Source organism: Hyperoodon ampullatus, assembly GCF_949752795.1.
Source record: "Hyperoodon ampullatus genome assembly, chromosome: 3".
NCBI lineage: Eukaryota > Metazoa > Chordata > Mammalia > Artiodactyla > Ziphiidae > Hyperoodon > Hyperoodon ampullatus.
The window spans coordinates 96,587,051-96,610,314 of record NC_136916.1 but is presented as its reverse complement, the minus strand read 5'-3'; the positions used below and the strand labels follow the sequence as shown (position 1 = coordinate 96,610,314).

At 53.2% G+C, this 23,264-nt stretch overlaps 1 protein-coding gene across 1 annotated transcript; it reads right to left on the bottom strand.

Moving 5' to 3' along the window:
• Nucleotides 1–5,166: 5,166 nt before the first annotated feature.
• On the bottom strand, nucleotides 5,167–22,203 carry BMF (Bcl2 modifying factor; the record flags this gene model as incomplete). The annotated part of the gene is given in 9 exon segments (XM_079701180.1): nucleotides 5,167–5,184; nucleotides 5,186–5,207; nucleotides 5,368–5,465; nucleotides 17,377–17,537; nucleotides 19,070–19,366; nucleotides 21,555–21,641; nucleotides 21,644–21,682; nucleotides 22,076–22,130; nucleotides 22,132–22,203. Coding segments are annotated over 9 exon segments (849 nt in total).
• Nucleotides 22,204–23,264: the final 1,061 nt, after the last annotated feature.

Sequence of the window (23,264 nt, the reverse complement as noted above, 5' to 3'; positions counted from 1 at the left end):
CCTTACACATATTCACACATTTAATGCTTCCAACAACCTTATGAGGTGAGTACTAGTATCATCTCATTTTACACATGAGGAAACCAAGGCACAGAGAGACTGTGTGACCCGCCCTGTGCCGCTCAGCTGGCAAACAGCAGCGCCTGGGTTCAAACTTGGGCAGCTGTGCCTTTAACTTCTCACTGGACTTCCTCTGGAGGGATCCGAGAGAGAAGGGAGGGGGTGAGGTCTCAGGTTTCTAGCCGGGCAACTGAGTGCAGCCTCACCCAAAGTAGGCACAGATGACTTGAAAGAAAGCCGTTACTATCACAATCACCTAATTCCCTGCGAACCTCAGAGGAGCTGCTTCACAGGCTCAACTACAACCCTGCATGTGAAATGTAGAATAACATCCGGACATGGCACCAGGCCCCACTTCTACCACACTCCAGTAAAAATAAACCTCTCTGTCCAAATATAGAGTGGTTAGAAGTGCCATGTTTTACAGGAGAAGAGGCAGTTATTTGGCATTAAAAACAGACAAGTTTTGGCTTCCCCGCAGATCTGGGCAAGAGCACTGCAATTTCCAAATGGAAACCAAGATGGATGGGGTAAGCCCCCCTCTGACTGACTCAGCTATTTAAAAAGCCCAAAGAGAAAACTGCATCCCTTTTCTGGGCCTCAGTTTTCTCATCCATAAAATGAAGAGGTCAGACAAGACAATTGACATCACTTCAAGCTCCCACTCTCTACAAGGCTAGGAACCAGAGTGGAAGGCTGGTCCTCAGAGAGCCGACAGCTTCCTAAGTATGGGGGCCCAGCATTGGCACAGCGAGCTGGCCCTCCAGTTCACAGCTTACTGCTGATAGGACCAGGAGTGGTTTTTCCCAAGGATTTTTAGAACTCTGTCAAGCGCTTTAAATTACCCCTTTGAGTCAGACAACATTGCTAATCCACAAAGAAAGACAAGCCAGGAAGTCCCCCTACAACTTGCCTACCTCATGAGATGCTACCTCGACAAAAGGAAAGCGGACCCCAGCTTGACAGGGGTGGGGGGTTGTGCAGAGGGGCCACCAGGGTACTTTTGGTCACAGAGGCTGCCAGTTGCTGAGGGCTGGCCCTGGGCAGGTCCTTTGTACACACTCCCTTTAATCCTGCAAGGCAGGCACAGCTGTAATTTACACATGGAAGAACTGAAGGCTCAGAGAGGTTAAACAACTTGCCTATGATCATTCAGCTGGTGGAGGCTGGAACCGGATCCAAATCCAGGTCTGGATCCAAAGCCCATGTTTTTCCACTTCATGGGGCCTCTGCTGTGCTGCTTACTGTGTGGTTAGAATGGCTCTTCACAACCCCAAGAGGGGAAAGGAAGTCCTGACAAAAGCCGGGGGTCCCGGACGGTAACTCAGGAGGGCAGCTGAGAAGCAAGTTGGGAGTCTCTAATCCACCAACAGATCCCCTTGTATTTTTACTACACCTTGAAAAAGACAAGCTTTGCTTTAAATGGTTTTATTAAAAACTGTACCAATTGATGGGGGAAAAGATACACACACATATATGCATGTGAAGAACACAAAGCCGAATATTCTGTACAGGTTTAAAAACAATGAGTCCCCAACCCCTCCCTCTCTCTCCTTGTTTCTCTCCCAGAGGCAGAGTGCCTAGAACCCAGGACAGCTATCCTGGGAGGGACAAAATGCTACATTCTCACTGGGTCTCCCCGGACAGGCCCTGTGGACCCAGGGATGGGGCAGCCCACTGGGCAATGCTCACAGAGCAGGGAGAGGCACTGGCCTCCTGTGCACAGAGTGGAGCAGTGCGAACCGGGAGCCTGCAGGGCTCCGAGGACCTTCCGCCCAAGAGGCTGGCGCCTCTATGAAAGAGCGCGTCTTTCTCTGCGGTTCCCTCAAGGCTCAAAGTCCCCACCAGCCTTGAGGAACCCACTGCCCACACTGTCCCCAGGAGGCTTCACAGACTGATGGGTTACGTAGTCTGGCCAGGGTGGTCTCTCACCAAGGTGTCCCCACCTACACACAGAGGGACCCCGCAGGTTCCTCCAGCCTGGGCTGCAGCACTAATGTGCAGAAGCCCGCAGAGCTGAAGTGCCTTCTTCTGCGGGCTCTCACCTGCCCTACCCCACTGCATCAGGTCCCTCAAACGAGACAAGCTCGCAAGCTCTCCACGTGCTCCTTGCTGACTGGGACAGTCACAGTGGCTCCCCAGCCCCTAGTGGAGGCCCTGGCTGGATCACCCCAAATCACCCCCTCCCTGCCACGCCCAGGCCGGACCCATCCTTGGATGGGGCTGGGCCACTGGGGACAGAGAGACAAGTCAGCTGGGCCCCTCTGAGCGCTCGGAACGTGCCTGCCACATAGCTCCCGACACAGACCCCCTCCCCTAGGGGCTCGTGGAGGGCGCTGGGAGGTGGTCTTTTTCTGCATCGGACTGAGCAAGGAAAGGCCACGGGGGGCAGCTCTCCAGCAGCCCAGACTTTGAAGTGGGCAGAGAGGCCCGGCTGAGTCCTCCAACTCTCTGGGGGAGTCAGACGGGGGGCCTGAGGGGGTTCCCTCCCCAGTTCTCTCTACCGGCTTCCAGAATCCCCTACTCTGGGGTTCTGAATTAGAAGGGCTGTTTTGACCCTGAATATCAGGCTTCCCCTCCTCCAGGGCATCCCTACTGGGGAGGGCGGTTTCCAGTCCCTCTCCCACCCCCACCCTCAGCAAACCACAAAAGCTCCACAAGTCTTCTGTTGGTTACAGGTCAGGAGCCAGGTCAGACTGTCCCTCCCTCTAAATCTGATTCTCCACTCCCTAACTAGAGACAGCCAAGCTCCTGGGGGATGGGGAGACGGAGCCCAGGGGGAGGGACATGTGTCCTGAGGTTGGACTTGAGGAATGTTCAGACCAACTCACCAGGCAGAGGGGGAAGGGGCCAGTCTAGACCACTAGGCCAATTAAAAACAGCCAGCCAGGAGGAACCTCTCTTCCTCTTGGGGCTATTCTACCTCCTGGGTTCTGGGGGGAGGGGAAGGAGAGGCATTGTACATTTTGCCCTGGCTTGCTTAGGATAGTGAGTTAGTTCCTGGCTTCACAGAAGATGGAGACAGTGCAGTCAGATGACCCTCCACCCGGCCCCAGGCGCGATGTTCAGCTGAGCTGCTCAAACTCTGCGCTCAGTTCTCAGGACAGGCCACAGGACATCCCACCCAGGCCCGGCAAGGTCTCTGAAGCTGATGGCTTTGCCTCGGCACCAAGGCCTGGACCATTTATTTGCTCTCTCACTCAGCTCATGTGGAAAGTCTGCTGAGAGTAGATAAAAGTGGCTGGTAGAAATAATCCTGGTTTTCTTGTGTGTGCCACTCAAAGATACACCAGCAGCCTGCCCATCACAGCCTTGGTCCAGGAGAGGGAAAAACAACACATGTCCTATGCGCGTCAAAAAATGGTGTGGAGACACACAGGGAAGGCTGGATTTCACAATGGTCAGCGTGTCCCAGCGCCAGTCTTCATGCCTGTTCCCTGGGTTCCTTCTTGTAGGCCGGAACCTATCTTCTTAGCAGACAAACCATGGTACACACCCTGAGAATATAATTCTGTCCAACAATAGGTAATACCTCCAGAACATCCAAGCAGAACAAAACCAAGGCTTATACAGTTTGAAGTCCCTCTCCGAGCCACTGTGAGCCCATAGGGCACCTTTGTGCAAATTAGGAAAGGCACCCCTTCCTGTAAGCAGACATAGCCCTATACTAGGGCATACAGCTTAGTGAGCAGAGCACGGGCTGGATTCTAGCTTCCGTTACCTTCCTCTGCAGGTGGCCTTGTGCAGTGAACAACCTGCCTGACCGTACATCAGGAAGGTCAATGTGTCCTTCAACGGTAACAAAGACCTTCTCTCTGCAGAATTAGAGGAGCTTGGGCTTGTTCAGATTTGAGAGTCTACTCAGGACTCCTCCAATTTCCTTGGGTCGCCCTGGGGTCTTCTCTGCCCAGGGAAGCCATCTTTTCCTTGGGCCTTGCTTCACCGTTAGCACCAATGTTAACTTTTCTCACAGATGCAAAAATGATAATTTAATTTCTAGGTTAACAGATTCCCTGTGTCTGCTCTCAGAGCTGCCAGACTGGCTGCTTTAAATTCTCTCCATTAGTGCCACAGCAGGGAGAGAAGGGAAGAAGTTCAGAGGCATCTGTGATCCTGCTGAGTTCCAGAGCATGCCTTTCTGGCCTGGCTGGAAGCTGAAGGAAGACAGGAAGTGTGTACCCAGCTTTGACAGTTCCGCACTCTAATCACTGTCTGTTACTCTAAAAGACACATTTCAGCTGACAAAGCCGCTGTGCTGGCTTCTTCCTGTATCCCACTAGGTGTGAGAAAGGAATGGGGATAAAAGGGAGGAGGTATGTGGTTTCCAAGGAAACCAAGGGGTCTGGGTTCCTCAAGGCTGACTCTTAGAGGTGGGATGGCCGCCTCGTTTCCCAGAGCCACCGCAATGCAATCCTGTCCCTTCTGGTGCTAGAGAGCTGCTATTGGGGGTGGGACGCCGTCTGTTGGCTGGGTCTTTCAAAACAAGAGCTGACAAAGGCACAAGCTGCTGGCTACAGCACACTGACTGGCTATTTGGCTCATCCATGGTTGACACCCAGCCAGTCCCAGGCAGCCAGAGGGGGCAGTGGTTCTGCACCTCAGGACCAATCCTGGGGCTTCCAAGTAGGACCAAGTCAGACATGAGGCCTACCCAGAAGTTTGGTTCATTTTTGCGGCACATTTGAGGGGTCCGTGGAGAAACCCAACCCTCCCTGAGGTCTGCTGGAGATGACAGGGGCTGGGCAAGAATCCCTGAGCCCTTGGGGTGGGCAATGGCTGGGCCCAAGGAGAACCCAGACATGGAGCTGGCTGACCGACCTAGTGAAGTTGCCACACGCAGCTGGAAAGGCCCTGTCTGAGGCCCTGGTGGGTTAAAGCAGTGTGACCCGTCGGATCTGGGCCCCATCCACAGTGGAAGGCTGATCGGTTTGGTGGAACCAGGGGTCTAATCCAGTCTCCTATTTCTTAAATAAGTTCCTGTGTGAAAACTACAGTCCACTCGCCGGAGTACATCACTACCTGGTTGTCTTCAACCACTGACGACCGAAGGATCTACTCATCCGAGCCCTTGGGAGGTCCCACATCACAGACACACCAGCCTCTACTTCAACAGTGTTTGACAAAGGGCCCCATTCCTGGTCGAGGCCCTGAACTGGGAAAGAGGTCCCGCTTGGGTATGTCTTATGTACACAGAGAGAAATTTTTAAAATAAAAACACAAAACAACAACAACTTCACAAGACACAGTGTCAGTCCTCGCCGATGTCCTTCCGTGGTGCCCCATGTGAAGAGGGCAGCCCAGCCTCACCTGGGCCCTGCCCCATTCCTGTTCTCCTCTCCATTCAAAGCGAGGTTGTGCAGAAAGAGGACGATCTGCCACCACACACGATTTCGGTTCTGCTGGTGCTGAAAGGAAAACAAAACAGAACAACGTAGCTCCTAAACGCAGCCTTAGACCACGACTCCTTATCATTTCCAATCAAAGTTCAGATCCACACGTCTTGGGGCGGCACTTTAATGCCATCAGGACAGCAAACTGGGGGAGTTGGGGGAGGGACGAGAGAAGTGGCGATGAGGGCGAGATAGTTGAGTTCTCCAAATACAATTGCAGTGTGAACATTAAAAAGAAAAGACCAGGCTCTTTATGCACTGTGCACAAGAGGATTAAACTTTTTCCCCTGCTTGCAGGATTTTCCAAAGTTTAGCCAAGTGCTGCTTTTAATCAGATTGGCTCCTGAGCCCCGCAAAACTCAGCTGCATGAACAACAAACTTTCTTCAGAAAGAAAGAGAAGAAGTGCCCCCTTCTCTCCCCCAACTCCAAAGTAACACAGAAAACAAGGGGGAAAAGCGGGGGAGCCTCCATCTGCAAGTGATTTGACACTGTGAAGGTCAAAGGGTTAATCTTCCATTTAAACCACACTGCTGAGGCAGCAAAAATCTGATTTCATCCAGTGCAAACACGCACACACACAGACACACACACACACTTGTGCGCCCGCCCTCTCTCCCTTCCCAGCATCTCCAGCTCCGTGCTGCCCTTTTTATAGCTGCTCTTGACAGTAAGCCATAAATAATCCCTCTTGGAGCGCTTTCCTACTGACTGGAGCCAATTAAACGTTAAGCAAGAACATACTTGAAAACAAAACAAAAACAAAGAATGCACACTACTCTCTGGAGGTTATCCCAGGTCCTACTGTCAGGCAGAGAAGCTGGGGGCAAAGGTCAGCGGTCAGTGGCTCACAGGATTGTGGCTGGTGCCCCGCCCACACAGGTACCATTTCCCAGGGGCCAGCAGAGGTCCAAAGGGCACTGAGGGGTGCTGGAAGAGGCGGTCTTTGTTCTCTCTTTATCTGCCAGGGCAGGAGGACTAGGCTGGGGCCCTCTCCACGGGGTTCTCAGTGGACAGGGGAATAAGAACCTAGTGTGCAAAAAAGCAGCCAGCACAGAGGCTGGACTTGGATTGCCGCAGTGGCCCAGGCAGCAAGCACGCTTATGTGAAGTGTGTGTGTGTGTGTGTGTGTGCGCGCGCGCGCGCGCACGCGCGTGTGTGTAAGGGAGCTGGAGCCCCTGCTGTCTTTAACTACAGCCCAGGCCCCCACCAGGCAACTCCTAGTCAGAGGAGAAGAGGCTAGAGCAAGTCAGTGGCAGAGCTGGAAATTGAGCCCAGGGCTCCTGGATTCCCAGAGCTTTGCAGGGACGTCTCGCCCTGGCCTCCCTGACCTGTCCCCAGGCAACTGTGCAGGAACCTCGCCGGGTTCCCTGTCACCCTGCCTGAGGCCACAAAGAGAGGAGACATGTCAACTGAGGCTGACCTCAGGGCCCTGTCAGGTATTCCCCCCACCCCATACCTGTAGCAATAGCATTCCTCTTTCCCCCGCAGAAGGGGAGACTGGAAAACAACCCAGAAAGTGGGAGGCACAGGCTCCTGCTCAGAGGGGAAGGGAAATCGGGGTGTGCCACAGCGGAGGCCTGGCAGACTGTGACTGGGGAGACTGATGGCTTCCTCATGTTTTGTAAACAAAGACAAGTAAAAAGAGGACACACACCCGGCTTAACAAAATCTGGTTAGGGTAAAGCAGCATGAAAATGGACTCAGCTGCAAACCTGAAGACTCAGGCCGGCCTGCAGCAGCTGGGCACAGCACCCCCTCCTTCTGCTTCCCCTCCCCAGCTGCTACCCAGGACAGGTGCAAAGGTCATAGGGTGGAATACGAGGAAAGTCCAGGAAAAGACTGGTCTCTGGGGAGGCCAGTCTGCTGGAATTCCGAGGCTCCTCGGGTGCCTGTTTGAAAAGGCCAAGTAACAATAACAACCATAATCCTGACAGTAACTGTAAATTGAGCGTGTCAGGTTCTGTGTTTTACATCCTTGCTTCTCAAAATGTGGTCCACGGACCAGCAGCTTCAGCATCAGCTGGGAGCTTATTAGAAATGTAGACCTACTGAATCAGAATGCACATTTTTAACAAGATGCCCGGGCGACTTGAAGACACATTAGAGTATGAGAAGGACTGGTCACACATTAAACTCCTTTGGTCCTCTCAACAACCCTATGACGCGGGTATGTATCATCATGCCCATTTTACAGATGAGATCATTCAAAGAGTTAGGTAACTTGGCCACATAGCTAGTAAGTGGCAGGGACTGGGCTAAGTCCAGACCACCTGGCCCTAGGGCAATGTCCTTACCCATTACGACTATGCTCCAAGCGCCACCATATACATTTCTTTACACCCAAGCAGACCCTCCATCCTCCCCTTCTCTAAATCATCTCAAAACAGCTCAAGGGCCAAGGAAGGGAGATCACAACTCGATCATCTGGGGCCTGGACCAATCCCATCCCTGTATGCCTCAGTTTCTCCCCACATTCCCCTCATGGAGGCCACCTGCTGCCTGGGTAACTTCCTGGGCCCTGAGGTCTCTGGGGATGAGGCAAGGAAGCATCCTTACTCCAATCATTGTGGGTGTTGGGGAACCTAGACGCAGTTGCGGGCCAGACAGTGCTGTCAGACTGGAAGGCTGAGGTCTTGCTGGGAGACACAGACAGACCTAGGTGCACACAGGCCCAGCCTCAGGAAGGACCTAGGTTCTGTGCCTCTGCCTGGGACAGGCCTCCGGGCTCCTGAATCATCCAGGAAGGCACTCTGGGCAGTGGGTGGCTCCCCGGGCCAGGAATCAGAGGAACCTGGTAGGCTGGGGTCTCCCACCAGCCTGTCCGAGTCCTCAGTCTCCTTATAGGTGAAGTGCAGGTGTGGTATTAGATCAGTGGTTCCCACACCCGACTGCATCACAGAATCTACTGAGGTGCTATTGTAAATACAGAGTCCCCAGGTCCCACCCAGACCAACTGGGGCAGAATCTTCAGGGAAGGGGCCCAGGAATTTGTGTCCTGAACGTGCTCCCTGAGTGACATTTTTAAAAAATCAGAAGTAGCATGTATTGTCTATTTTAGTCACAAAAGTGATGTAGAAAAATTGGAAAATACAAGAAATTAGAGAGGAGAAAATAAAATCACTCATGATCCTATAGCCTAGAAGAAAACATTTCATGATTTGGTATTTTCTTTAGTCTCTTTCCCTCCCTCCCACCAAAGTAATGACTTGGCCAACCCGGAGGTAAATCCTGCCCAGGTGCTTCTGAGGCAGCCAGGCCACAGACAGGCATTTGGAAACCACTGAGGTGCTTTCCAACCCTAACGTTTGGTGATTCGGAGTTTGTCATCCACAATTACCTTGAGGACTATAACTCAGAGCTCCAACAACTGAATTCGGTCAGCCTGGCGGAGGGTCTGGGTGGGCCTGGAGAACAGGCTGCCTAGTACAGGGTCAAGCTGGCTGCCTTGGCAGCCATGCGACCAGCAAGAACAGGGCCCGAGAAACCATCTACTGCCCCAGCGACCCTTTCTCTGAGCACAAGCAATGCCACACATACCCCAGTCAGCCTTCTCCTGCCACAGGGCAGCCCCCAGAAGGCCCTTTTTTGAAAGGAAACCAAATTGCCACATAGCAAGAGAATCAAAGAATGCCTTGATTTTTGAGGAACAACAGTAAATAAAATATTTTTTAAAAAATTAAACAAAAGTGCCTGACTAGAAAGGAAAGAAAAAGGTCTTGAAGGGAGGCCAGGGAGAGAAACAGTTAAGAAGGAAGGAAATCAACATTCACCGAACAGGACGAGGTACACAGACACCGAAACACCAGAGCACATGGATCCTTCCAGGAGAGGGGGAGAAGGGGAGAAGGAAGGGGGAGCCAGGAACGGGTACGCTTGGCCTCTGACTCTCAGGCACCTGGCACAGCACCCAGTGCATAGACTGAGATCAGTGGGTACAAACCCCTGGTGCAAGGCTCAGCTCTCCCAGGCTGGCTTGGGACCCCTCAAAGTTTGGGAACCTGCAAAGAATGGGGGTTCCCAGAATGCATAGCCAGGGTAACCTCAGGGGTAGGAGACTGGGGTTCAGGAGGTAGGAAGCTGATGGGAATTTAAGCTTACACCAGAGCTCTCAAATTCAGAGCCGAGAGGGTAGGACCAAGACGTGGAAGGAAAGAATAGAGGTGAATGCCCCAAGGGAAGGGGCCCTAACGTGGTGGATAAAAAATATTCTCTTCAGTTAGGAGAGCACAACCAGGCATGAGAGATCTAGGGTTCTTCCTTCAGTCCCACTTTCTTTCTGTGGTCAGGGGATGGAGGCAGTCAGTTGACAAGTGTTTGAGTCACTCCCCCTGTGCACAAGGGACTGTAACTGAACACCCGGATCATTCGTCCTGGATAACAGGGAACACGTAGGGCACATAGTAGGTATTCAACAAGCACGCTGGACTGACTATAGCAAAGTCAGCCTTGCAAGATAACCCACTTGTCTGAAGCCAGGAACAACTGATGTCTGGCCAGGTCTAAAGATGTGCTTGATGTGATAGGATCAGCCTCTTGCCTCGAGAGGCCCAACTAGTAAAAGGTTTTTTTTTTTTTTTTTTTTAAAGAGCTGGCTGTGGTGTCTGACAAGGTTGGATTACACAAATCAAACTCTGTTTCATCCCACATGGCCTCTGCCCTAAGCACAAAGAGTGTTCCCTGCCCTCCCCAGATAAGAATCTCCCTCTGTCTCTCCCCCTTCGGACCCAATTCACACCCTCTGGGGACTCTGTGTGTCACCAGTGTACCAGATGCTCCAGCAAGAGCTAATTCACCCCCAAAGAATTCCAGGAAGGAGCAAAGCTACACTGTAGCCCTGATTTAAAAGAAACTAACACACAAAATGCAAACTTACCAAACAGATAGCAATTTATATCGCATACTTAAAATGCTTTCCTATTGTCTCTTTTGCTCCTCACAAAGGTCTGGGACATAGGAAGGGCAGGTATTATTTTCAATCCCATTTTACAGATGGGGAAGCAAAGGTTCAGAAAAGTTACCCCAAGCAAGTTAGTTGGGAGGGGGTGATTCAAACCCCTGACTTCTGACTCCAGAGCTATGTTCTTTCACTAAAATATTACAGTGTGTTTATTCACATTATGAAAATGGTATTAACTGTTCAAAGAGAATCCCCACCTAACTGCTCCCCTAGTATGTTTAAAGAAATTGTTTCCAGATCATTATTTAGTAAGGATGCTGTGGACCAGAAAAAAAATAAACCTTTCAGAGGCAGCGCTAACTGAAGATCAAACAGAAATGAAGCTAAAACTGGCCTGAAATGATAACTTCAGATCATTTTCTGAAACCATGCTCAGTTTCTTTAAAATGCAGAGTTGTATCTACCCTGCTTTACAGGGAGATACACTCTCTATAAAGTGCCATTTTCCTACCTCACCTCTTCCCTTTCCCCCGTCAAGTTTAAACCCGCCACAGCAAGGCTGAAGGACAAAGCCTTGCTGTTGAGAAAAGGAATACAGAGCTAAGGAAGACTTCAGGAAAACTCCGCATGAAAGAAGTTGGGAAGATGTTTGTTTGATTCAGCAAACTTTTATCAGGTACCCAACTGAGCTAAGAGTTACGAAGCACAGAAATGAGCAAGCTGTAAGGCTTGTCCTCGATTATTTTACAATCTGAAGGGGGGAAAAGCAAGAACGCAGAACTCAGTTTTAAAGGAGGCAGAGCCAGGGTCGGGCAGTAAGTGGGAGCTCCGTCAGATTCTCACCTTCTGGGCAGCGCTTGCTGAGGAGCAGGGGTGCGTAATGGGGAGACCATGGTTTTAGGATCAATCAGATCTGCATGGCTCCCAGCTCAGCCACTTACAGTGTAACATGGGCATGTTATCCCACTTCTCTGAGCCCCAGCTTCCAATAAAATGGGGATAATGGGGTCTCGAAGTACAAGGTTGCTGTGATGATTAAATGAGAAAAGTATACGTAAAGCATCGAGGCGGTGGCTGCCCCAGGCAGCTCCCCACTCCCTGGTGAGGACAAGGGAAACCTGGGCCCGACTGCACTTTGCTGAGCAGTTCCCTCAACACCCTCAGCTCAAAGCACCCCGCCCCAGGAGCACTATCTTCTAGGCAGGCTCATGAAGTCCTGAGGAAATCCTTGACTTTGCACTGTGAGATGGGCCATGGCAGCCAGAGGCAGCCGGGCTCAGAATTCCAGGCTGCCAAGCTGGGCAAGGGATTCTGAGACCCACGGGGCAGCCCCTTGGGCCCCGTTGGCCCACTGTCCCAGATTGCTTTTGACTTAGACACCTGAGGAATGAGCAACGTGGCAAAACAGAAAAAGGAAAATAATCCTCCTTGACAAGAGCTTCCTCAGCCCAGCCAGCAGCGCTAACAGGAGGTTGAAGCCACCAGCTGCCACAATAGAAACACAAATCACTTCTCCCAGGAAGAAAGGGCAGCCTGGGGCTGGCTGAGTCGAAGACAGGAGGGCTTCCTCTAACATAGGTGGAAGCCACCGGCTTCAGCCACTGGGGGTGTGGGGATAGGGCTGTGTTTGCCACCCATGTCCCCAGAGCCATGGGCTGCACCTCCACGGCCTGGAGTTGGGAAGGACTGAGGCCCTTACCCAGCTTCCCCCAGGTGGCTCTGTCTCCCCCAGTCTGAGAACAGCCCCATCAAACTAATGGGCAACTTCTTAAGAACTCAGGGGGGAAGAGGGGTATGTGTGCTCTGGTCAAAAATGAGGGAGAGAGGGGACTGAGGAGGGGGCTGGTCTGCTGTGGGTCCACAGGACGTTGGAGAAGGATCCCCACATGGCCCCAACTCCCAACTTGGGGCCTTTTCAGCTGGCTGTTCTCATCCCGCCCGGGACCAGTCCCTGGACAGGACAAGCAAGCTGAGCACAGAAGGCCGGACCCTCCTCCTCACCGTGCACACCGGCTGTTCTTGTACTGGTCACGGAACATGCCCTCTTGGTTGCCAGACTTGGATCAAAAGGCAAACAAGATGTTTTTCTTTATCCCTCTTTTCTAGAACCTCCCCCAAAGTCCTCCCTCCCATCACCACCCCTTCCAAGAAAAAAAAAAACAAAAAAAACCCAAAGCCAACCCCATCCCCATGGCTTGCCTTGGTGGGGAGGGAATGAACTGTTCGGAACTACAAGGCCCTTCTCCTGGAAGAGAGAGCAGTCAGGTGCAGAGTTGTGTGGAGAACTCAGCTCTACTCAGCCACGCTGATGACTCAGAAGCTAAATATAGTGAGCGATATAAACAGAGCCAGCCACAGAGCAAACACAGGGCCCCCAAGCCCTGGCTCTGGCTCTCACGCACAGCGCTCTCCACAGCCCCTCCCCAAGCCTCACTCTTCCCCAGGCAATGTCCGAGGGGGACCTTCCACTCCGGGGACACAGGCTGGCTCCGTAGGGACCCTTCTCACTCTAGGGAGGATCTCTGGGGCTCCAGCCCAGGGCTGTCCCATCTAGAGCCTGAACAACTTTATTAGCTATAGTCTGAGCTCCAGAAAACCACTCACCAACAAGGAGAGCATCCCAAAGGGTCAGAAAGTAGTTAGGAGCTCCCTGAACAAAGGATCCAGGCTGCTGGCGGAGAGGCCACTAGTTAATAAACCATGCAAACACCACCTTGGGTACAACTTCCAAAAGAGCTCCCGAAGGACAAAATCCTAAGATCAGCTTTTAACCCATTTTCAAGTGTTAAACTGTCCACGCATTAATAGTTATACATATTACAATTTCCAAAGGGCTTTCACATCAACTCTACAAGATGGGTGTGAGAAATCGAGGCTCGGAGAAGTTAAATGACTTGCCTGTGAACACAGAACTCATAAGTGACAGAGCTGGGATTTGAACTCGTATTTGTCTCTAAGTCCAGGATTCTTTCTGTGATCTTGCAACTAAAGATGGTTTCAACTGAGTGGCTGAAATTTTTCTCAGATGTCATTTTCCAGAAAGTCTAATTATTATTCAGGGAATTTCCAAATCTGACTGTTCTGAATGGAGCCACTCCTGGTCCAAGTGAAAAAGCCACTTCCAACATGAAGAATTCCAATCCTCCTGTAGCTTTACTCATGCAACTGTCTACAGTAGCCACTTTTTTTTCTTTTTTTTTTTTTTAGGATTCTTGCCTTCTTAACATCGCCCAGAAATCTCTCACAACGTTCAAGATGGTGCCTTTGGGACAGGAGACTCTCCTAAGGGGATGGGACACCAGCTTCTGTCCACTCTTTGGCTCATGGTGGAGGAGACCACAGCAGGTGGAATGGAGAGAAGCTGGGACTCACCTTCTGGCCAGAGCATCCCTTGAGCTCAGGGAGGAAGCAAACCTGTACTGCCATCTTCCCTGTAGAAGCTGGGCAAACAAGAAACACCAGGGCACCCTCACAGAGCCAAGGTCAAGGTAGGCCACAGTCAGCAGACCACCAGAGGTCACCTGCTACAGCTGGGCGGCTCACAGAAGAGCAAGGAGGAGAATCTTTCACTCCTGACCCAGGCAGAGGAAGTTGGGGGTGTGTGACCAGGTTTGGAAAGGCTTTTACCTCCATTCACTCTGCCTCAAAGTCTCTTGCTGCTTTGGAGACCCAAAGCGCTGACAGCAAGCACCTCGCTGGCACTGATCGTCTGCTTCCAATTCCTTGCCCAGAGAAACCACCCTAAACAGGTGGCTGACCTGAACTTGGGTAGCCAGCCTAGAGCTCCATCCAGCAAGCTCCTTGAGAAACATGCTGGGAGGGCTTATGGCCCACAAAAACCAGCACCAGGGGGAATTTGGAGCATGTTGCATCTAGAGTCATGCTGATGCACTCACTTTGCCATAAAGCCATCCTACAACACACTACCATTATCACACCCTTCCCTGTGCTCCACATCTCCCAGGGAGAAGGCTTCCTCTCATACAGAAAAAGAGTAACTGAGGTCCCTAACCAGGTACAAAAGGCAGGAGCTCACATTCCCTACAGGAGTCGGGAACCCATGGCCATGGTCTGGCCCTGGGACACCAATCCCAGACCTGAGGAGAGAAGAGATGGCCAGGCTCCTTCAACCTTCTTACTGCCTTTTGGGTTGTCTTTCTTGGTTATTTAAACTCAGCCCACAGTGATGGAGATTGACCACTATTCTCCTAGGAGAAATGTACAAGGCCAAGACCCACAACTGAACAGCTTTGACGCTGATTTCTCTGGACAGGGTAGGTAGAAGGGAGCTCACGGGCGGGAGCTCACGGGAGGCAGCTCTGCTCAGGGACCAGCTGGACAGGTGGGGTGGGAAATGCACTGTGAACTGACAAGAACAAATATGGGGGACAATCAGGATTATAGAGAGACAGAAGAAAACAAGCATTAAAGAATACCTACTGTGTGCCTGGAACTCTCGTAGTATTTTCTCACTGAATCTTCACGATCAGATTCTCTGGCATTAGGTCTAATTTACAGAAGAGGAAACAGGCTCTGCCAGAGACTTCCCGGTGTCTAGTAGGTAGCAGAGCTGGCATTCAAACCTGGGCCTTCTGACTTTGTATCTGAAGCCTAGAGACTTAACCCTAAATTACTTCCATCCCAGTGCCTCAGTCTCCTTGTCTGCATAGATGAGGGGAAGGAATAGGGAAAGAAGATGAAGGGTAAGAATGTAAGAGTGACAACAGTATTGTGTAGATACGAAATATTTAGACATTAGTTTATATCATAATCAAGTTCAGAAATGACTCATTTCTTAAAACTAGCTGCTAAAAGGACCTACACGTGCCAGCTCTCCATGTGCCCATAGCCTTTACCCCGGCCCTTCCCACAGGACGAGCTCCTAGGGAAGTGAGCAGGGCGAGCAGGGAGGAGGGGGATAAAAGCAAGAAGACTCCAGTGGACAAAAAGCCTGGCTCTTTGCAATGGAAAGTTTGGGGAAACCAGCTCTTGGCTAGAAAGGCCTCGTTGGCCAGCCTCCTGCCACTGCACGGTAGGAGTAGGTAGCTGGCAGGATGGTGAGGGGCCCAGGGAAGTCAGGAACCAGTAAGAGGTGAGGTGCAGAGCAGGGGAGACTCTCCTCCAGTTCTCCTCTGGCTCTGCCCCTCCTCCTCCCCAGCTGGAAGGCTCTGGCTAAGAGGACAGCACCTTGTATGGAGTTGAACCAGGCCTTCAAAGAGACAGCCCTGGACGGGGGTCAATGATAGCAAGCAGCAAAGAGCACGGTCAGACCTGGGATCAGGGCCAGTTTCTCCTGTGCGGAACTGAGTCAGGAAGAAAGGGCCCTGGGCTGAGTTCTGGTCCTGTGCCAGGGCTCAGCTGGGCAAGGGAGGCCTCCCAGCCTGCTCCCAAGCCCACAGGGGCTCACCCGTGGATGGCTGAACATTCTGGGAAAGAACAGTTGAGAGAGATCAGGGCCATTGGGAACGCAGAAAACTGCCTTCCAGATAGTTCTCCAGACGAGCCTGGGAGACCCACAGTCACCGTGTCCTCTATCAGCTGCAGCCCCGGGACCGGAAGCTGCGAGCTCAGGCCAACCACAGGCCTACACAACCAGGGCAGAGTGAATGGGCAGGAAGAAGGCCAAGAGGCAGGAATCAAGAATCAGAGTGCATCCATACATGGACTGAAGGGGAAACTCTAAGCCAAGTCTCCACAGAAAAATCAAAGGAGCGAATAGGGGCTGGAGCTTGGAGCCAGAGGAGGTGGCTAGGCTGCCTTATTATCTAAGCATAGGGCCACCCTCCCTTCCTGAGGGACTGGGAGAGCCACCAGGACCAGGTATAGCCCCAAGTTTCCCTAAGAACCCCTTGACAGGGGCACTCACCATATCTAACCCCGGATGGCCTGTTCTCAGGAAATCCAAAGTCAATTTCTCTTCCCCCTGGTGCTGGCCAAGTCAAACCTTCTATTACCAATAGCTGTCCTCTGGTCACCTGAAGTTCCCCATCTAACCTCAGGGTCTGCCCAATCATGGTGGATTATTTATTCTCTTGATTTCCTGATATACAGTCAGATATAGACTTACACATGCGCGCGTGCGCACACACACACACACACACACACACACACACACACAGCTGACTGGGCCAGGGACACTGTCCCACAGGTAGCAAATGTGTTCACTTCCAGGTGGTGTGCCTTCGCTTCAGCAGTGGTTGTACTAGCAGGGATCCAGCCTCAGGCTCCTCTCCCCACCTTGGCAGCCATCCAGAAAGTCAGCCCAGAGAGGAAGGGTTAAGTGCCCGGGGACAGCCCAGACAGCGGCTGCAGAGCAGGGCAGCCTCCAGCCCATGGCACGTAGGGCTCCTCCAGCACGAGCCCGCCAGCCGCCGCCTTTGTTGATGGGCTCTGCCGCATGCTCCACTGACACGCGATGCTCCGCCCTGGCGGGGCTGGTGCCAGGCTGCCGGCCAAGCGCCCGGCCGAGCGCCCGGCCGCTGGTCTGGAGAGACTCTCTGAGGTACACACTCCAGAGTCCCAGGCCCCGGTTCCCAGGCAGAGACAATGAGAAGCGGCCTCCCCAGCTGGAAAGTGTCAGGTTACAACCGGTTCCACCACTTTCCCCAACTCAGGCCCATCCCCGGCCTTGGTTACCCATTTTACACTGCACCGCAGCCAGGCACCCCCGACTGTCCAGTCTTCCTCAGCACCCTGAAAATCTTCCCCTTAGGCCTGTAAGGAACCATCTCCCACCCCTGGCCTCAAGAAGAGAGAGTCTGTCAATCAAGGCTGCAGAAAGCTATCCCATCCCCTGGGAGGGATCGTAGCATCTCCCTGGAGCCTGAGCTGAGAGTGGGCAGATAAACAACTTGTATCTCAGAGGTGAGGGCAAGAGTGCCCATCCAGTCCACGAGAATCACAATAGCATGAGGCCAAAACTCTGGGACCTTATCCTTGGGGCCTGGCAGAGACAAAGTTGCTGAGGCAGGCCCCAGCCCCCCAGCCCCAGCAGACGCACCCCCCCCCAAAAGTCCCCCATGCCTACTTGCTGCATATGAAGCCGATGGAACTGGTCTGCAATGCGCTGAAGTTTTCGGGCAATCTGTACCTCTGCTCGATGTTGCCACTGCCCTTCAGCGGGCTGCTCACCAAGGGGCAAGCCTGCAGGGAAACCGGCAGGGAGGGGGAGCCGGTAGCCGGCATTGCCTGCAAAGACAGAGGGCCCACATCTCAGCATGCTCCACAGCTGCCCCATCCTCCCCATGCCTGCCACTCCTGGCCGAGACCTGGGGCCGAGGGCAGACCCTAGTGTGGGAAAGGAGAGGAACTTAGTCTGCCTTTAGCAGGGCACTCTGCCAAATGTGGACAGCCTGACTTGCTTGCTGCCCAAGAGTGTGAAAGCTGATGTTGGAGAAGACAAGGGAATGGTCCCAGCCTTGCCTTCAGTCCTCCATTCACCGGCAGTGCCATGGCAAAGGTAATAAGTGTGGGTGAACTTGCCAACCTTCTGTCCTTATTTACCCAGCTACGCTTGACCACAGTTTATTATTCATTACCCTCATATAGTAGCAGCAGGCTGAAGCTCTTTTCTGGAAAAGCACTGGAGGCAGCTCTCCAGAGTTCCTGGGTTGAGCAAAGCAAGGGGACAGAGAACGAGAAAGGCAAGAAGTATCTTCGCTTTTTAATGCAGCAGAGGAAGGCTGGTCTCAGGCCCTGAAGCTCTGGGCAGTGGCACAAAAAACACGGAGAGAGGACTCCTCTGAGCCACAGATTAGCCAAGTTCTTTTCTGGAGGCAGCCCCAGGCCAGACCTCTAGACCTGCGCGCCTCACTTACCAAGAGCTGCCACTAGGGGCGCCCGCCGGCCTGCTTTTATCTTTCCCTCTTCCCCGCCTGCCTTATCTATCTTCTCAGACTCCTGCCAGGACTACTTTGCCAGAATTGTCCTATAGGGCAGCTCCCTCTGGGAATAACTGCAGCGTCTCCTCAATCTGCTCCGTCAGACACAGCAAGATAGCCTCCAAACCTCGGCCCTCTCTCCAGAAGCTTTGTGCTAAATGAAGAAAACAGACTGAGTGTCTAACCCTGCCCTTTTGCCAGAGGAAGGCAGATTGCTCATAAAACCAACCACTGAAGCCCACAAATGAAGGGGTCTTGTCTGATTGAGCCTTGGAAACAGCCCCTTTGCTGGCATTGAGCCCAGGCAGGCCCAACCTCTTTCTCCAGTTCCCCTTCCAAGCACAGAAAGTCCCAAGTGACAACTGGGGGCCACCTTCTGCCTTCAGGAACCTACCCTCCCAGAACAGGCTGGGTTTTTCCCTTCAGTGTTAACAGCGAGTCACAGATCCCCCAGCCTTCCCCACGCAGCGTCAGCCACTTTACAGAAGGTACATCACTATCACCACACAAAGGGCTGGGCCACACAACAGGCCACAGGATGTAAAGGCCAAGGCCCAGGTACCCTTCTTCCAACCCAAGGAGACACCATGGACCCAAAGATCCTTCCAGGAAGGGACAAAAGAGCAGAAAGAATGGCAAGGCAATCTGCCCTGCTTGGGGCCTGAGGAGCACAGGTGAGGAACAGTAACAAGCAGAGAAGCAGCAGGTGAGAGTTGAAGCATCGATAGCCCTTGCTGCTCAATTTGGGGAAGGAAATAGCAAAGAGCAGGTTTGGGGAGGGAAAGTCCCCTCTTTTCCCCCAGTCTCTAAGGGAGGAGTCCTGAGGCTAAGAGCACTCACCATAAAAGAGTCGCTGGGGTTCCTCAGTCACCCCACAAGGCAGCATGACACCCTGGCTTGGGGAGGCTGGACTGAGAGTCTGGGTAGCCTTGTCTTCCTGGCTGGTGGGTCGAAGCCCAGGGCCACAGCAGTGCGTGAGAGGGAAGAGCTGCAGACGGCTGAGGGGGCAGTCCAGCTGGCTCTGGGCAAACAGGTCAGCAGAGAGCAAGCTCCCAGGCTGGGTCCCCGGCTCCCCATCCTCTGGCTGGAACACATCATCCTCCAGCTCCTCCACACACTGGGGTGGCTCCATCTCCCCTGTTAGGGTGCAATGCAGGTATCCGGGAGGCTGCCCCCACCCAGGCTATACCTGGAAGGACTCCCCTCCCCTTCCTTCTTTCCTGCTCCCCCTTCTTATGTGGAGAAGTGGGGTCAGGTACTGACGACAGACAACCCTAGAGCTAAAGCACTGCCAAGGGTGACACTGCCCCCAAATGTGGGCTGCCTCGCAGTTCTGAGACTCTCCACGCTTCTTCCCTGGGCCCACTCAGAACCACCTTCCCTCCCCTCGGCCTCTTCTTCTAACCCAGGCTGGTCACGGTCATGCAGTTTGACTGCTATTGACTCTGAGCCATAGAGGGGTATGATCAGCTGCTACAAGCACGCAGGGTACCTGGAGAAATGTCAACAAGACTAGCCTCTGTGAGTAGCTGTGGGAGGGCAGAGGGCGCTGTGACTGGCTGTACACACAGTGCTCACAACACACACACGCACACACACACACGCACACTCACTCACTGGCCTGAGGAGTAACCACCAAACTCTCATCTCACTCTGAGCTGAGCTCCAGGCTCAGCAGCAAAAACAAAAGCCAGCAGTCCTAGGGTGCCCAGGTTCCCTCCAAACCTGCTAAGCCCTACCCAAGACCCTAGTCTCCACCCCCTGCTTGCTCAACACAACAAACAGGCTGAACGATGTGGTAAGAGTGTGTCCTGGGAGAGAGAGCGGAGAAAAACCCAGGTTAGTCATTGCAGCTGCCCTCTCAGCAGAGTACAGCTGTCTGCCCACCACAGCTTAGCCTAGAGGGGAGGTCCAGCATCCAGCAAAGCGGCCAGCCTACCCCAGCTCAGTCTACTCACTAGTCTCCACAGCTTCAAATCTTTCCCCAGAACCTACCACTCCTGCCAGCGTTGAACCTGAGATTGGTACAACCTGCCTCACAGAAGGAAGTGAAATTTAGCCCTCTGTCTGTGACCTCACTCGCTGCCTAAACTCCTCAGGTTGTTGACACGAGTTTCTTGGTGATAAAGAAGTTCCACTTGCTCCACCCGATGGCTCTTGGAAGTCTGAGCTTGGAGCCATGCAGCATCTTGAGCTCCCAAGCCAACCCCTTATACACACACCAGGAACCCCTTAGGGTCCCTGAGGCAGCCAGAAAAGCAACCACCTGAATGGTTAAGGATACAGAGAGACAGTGTTTGTCATTGCCAGAGTCAATTAGAGGTCCCCTGGGAATTCTGTCTCCCAGTCTCTTGCCTTTGAAGAACAAGCCAAATGGTCTGTGGGTTGGTAAAGTATTTAAGGCAGCTCAGTTAAATTCAGAAATCTTGGCTTTCTCAAATGCAAGCGCTCTCTGAAGTGCTTGCTTCAACCCTCCCTCCATTCCATCCCCCTTGAGCTATCTATGGTCCCTATCCTGCCCTCTTCCCTGGACAGCGAGGAGATGCCCGTTTGGATGGCAAAACAGGCACATGGTGTTCTCTGGACAGTGTTTCCCAAAGGGGAGTGAGAGAACTACACTTTATCAGTACCAGGAAACAAGGTTTCCCGCTGAAAGGACCAAGTGCTGTCCTGCCAGTCACCTGGCAGGGGCTCCCCTCCTGCCCTTCCACCTCCTCTCTGCAAGTTGGCAATCCCAACCTAAGATGGGGCCCTCCAAAGCCAATCACAGTCAGGAGTCATTGTCTTGGGTTTTCCTTTGAAGCCTATCACCTCCCCCACCCGCTCCCAGCAAAGCCCCAAATTCCACCCTTGCCTGGACTGGACAGTGGGGGAGGTGCAGCCAGAGGGTGTGGCTCTGCAAGCCTGAGGGGGACCCTTCCCACTCTCCACAGAAACTGCAGGTGGCTCTTCTGCAGGTGGGAGCCTCTGGACAGGTGCTGGACAAGGTCAAGTGTAAACTGAGATACAGTAAAGAGACCTTCTTCTCCCCTTCCCCTGAGCTGAAGAGGTGGTGTGCAAACCGGCAGGAGAAGGGCACTTCCTAAGTGCACTACTAGGGAAGTCTTTATTCCTAGCAAGGGGCTCTAAAGCCTGCTGGAGCCATCCCAGCCCTTAAGGACTCTAACAGGGATGCTGAAGTCAGACTCCTTCTCCTAGGAGAAGCAGTAGCTAGACATTCTGAACCTCGACGAGGGCTAAAATCTGGCAACGCACACATACATACATACATACACACACACACACGCACGCACGCACGCACGCACTCACACAACACACTGCAGACCTGGGTGACTCCAGGAGAGGATCTCGGCCTCCGAGTCGTGATGCCAGGGCTCCGCGCCAGGGTCCAGCGTGATGAGCACTCGGGGGCTTGGCGCCCAAACTCAGTTGGGAAGGAGGGAAAAAGCCCGGCTGTTAAGGAGAGGAGCCTTCAGACTCCGCAGGGATGCAGGACGTCCCACAACTCCCTGCCCTACCCCAAAGTCAGATCCAGAGGCCGGGCTATTCTCGAGCGCCCAGGTCTGCTCAGTAGTGCACCGCAGGTTCCCCTGCCCACCTGGACCCAACTCCTTGGAGTCTCAAATGCTACTACCCCCACGTTCCTTCGTGGAGCAGCGCACTTAGATGTGGGTTTTGTACCCCGTTCCCATACCCCAGCGCCCCAGTCCATGGTCACTCTAGACGCCCGCAGCCCAACCCTTCCCGGGCCCCCACGCGCAGCGCGATCCTCTCCCCGCTTCCCCAAGGAGGTGCGATCCAACACCGCCCGGCCCCCTGCCGTCCGGGCGCTCACCGGGCTGCGACGGAAGGCGGGAGGCGGGAGGCGGGAGGCGCAGGCAGGGGCGGCGGCGGCGGCGGCAGGCGGGCTGGCGCGGGTGGAGGCCACTCTGCACCGCGCGGTATTGTTTCCAAAATACGCCCGCTCGGGGCATCCCGCAAACAGCTGATGAGGCCCCGCCTCTGGCGCGTCACACCGACGGCTGGCCAATGGCGAGTGGAACCCCAAGTCCCGGGCTGGGCGGCTGCCAGGGACGGTCACGAATGTACGAACCTTCCCTTGGAAACACTGCAAGGGGCCGAGCCAAATTCCGACCTCCTCCAGAAACGCAATCGGAGCGCCGTCGCCCACGCAGGTTCGGTTCCTAAAGCCGGCACCGGAAGCACTCGAGAGCCCTTGAGTCCTCCCTATTAGGAGGGAGATAGGGGACGCCAAAGTGACTTTTGTCTTCTCTTTCAAGGGGCCGAATAATTTTGGCGCGTCCAGAAAGGGAGTGGAAGAGGAGGAAGCGGGGAGTGGCAAAGCATCCTCCCGGCTGCTGGGCAGGTCAGAAGAAAACTCCAGCCCCAAAGCTGTAGGAAGGTTGAGAACACGTGTGTCTGACACTGTTACCGAGTAACATTCAGATCAAACACATCCAAAGGGACGCTCATGTCCTCTTCTTGACTGGGCGTGGATAGTCAACATAAACAAAATTAAATCTGGCCGAGGAGAGGAGAGATCAAGAATGCAGGGGCTGCTTGGGCAGTTGACACGCGTCCTGTTCATGGCAGCACCCAGAGATGGTTCTGGGGCTGCAAGGAAAGCAACGTGTCCTGCAGACCGCAAACTATCAGCAAGGGAGTCTCTGGGCTATTTCACAAACATTTATTGAGCACCTACATTGTGCCAGCTACTGGGCTAGGTGACAGAAACCTGGTGCCGGCCCTCAGGGAGCTTATAACCTACCTAGAGAAGTAGACCGGAAAATAATGGAAAGCAACATGAAATGTGTTAATGCCAGGGATAACGACTGCTGGGAATGCAGAAAAATTTAGAATGCAAAGACTGGGGAAGGCTTCAGGGAGGTGGCTTTTGACTTGGACCTCGAAGGATGGGGCAATTTTTCAATCAGGAAAGCCAGATAAAATAGCCAAGACCTAGCCTGAGCAGGATAAAGAGATGAACTGGAAAACTTGTCCAGGGAGCAAGGGCAGGCTGGAGGACAGGATCATT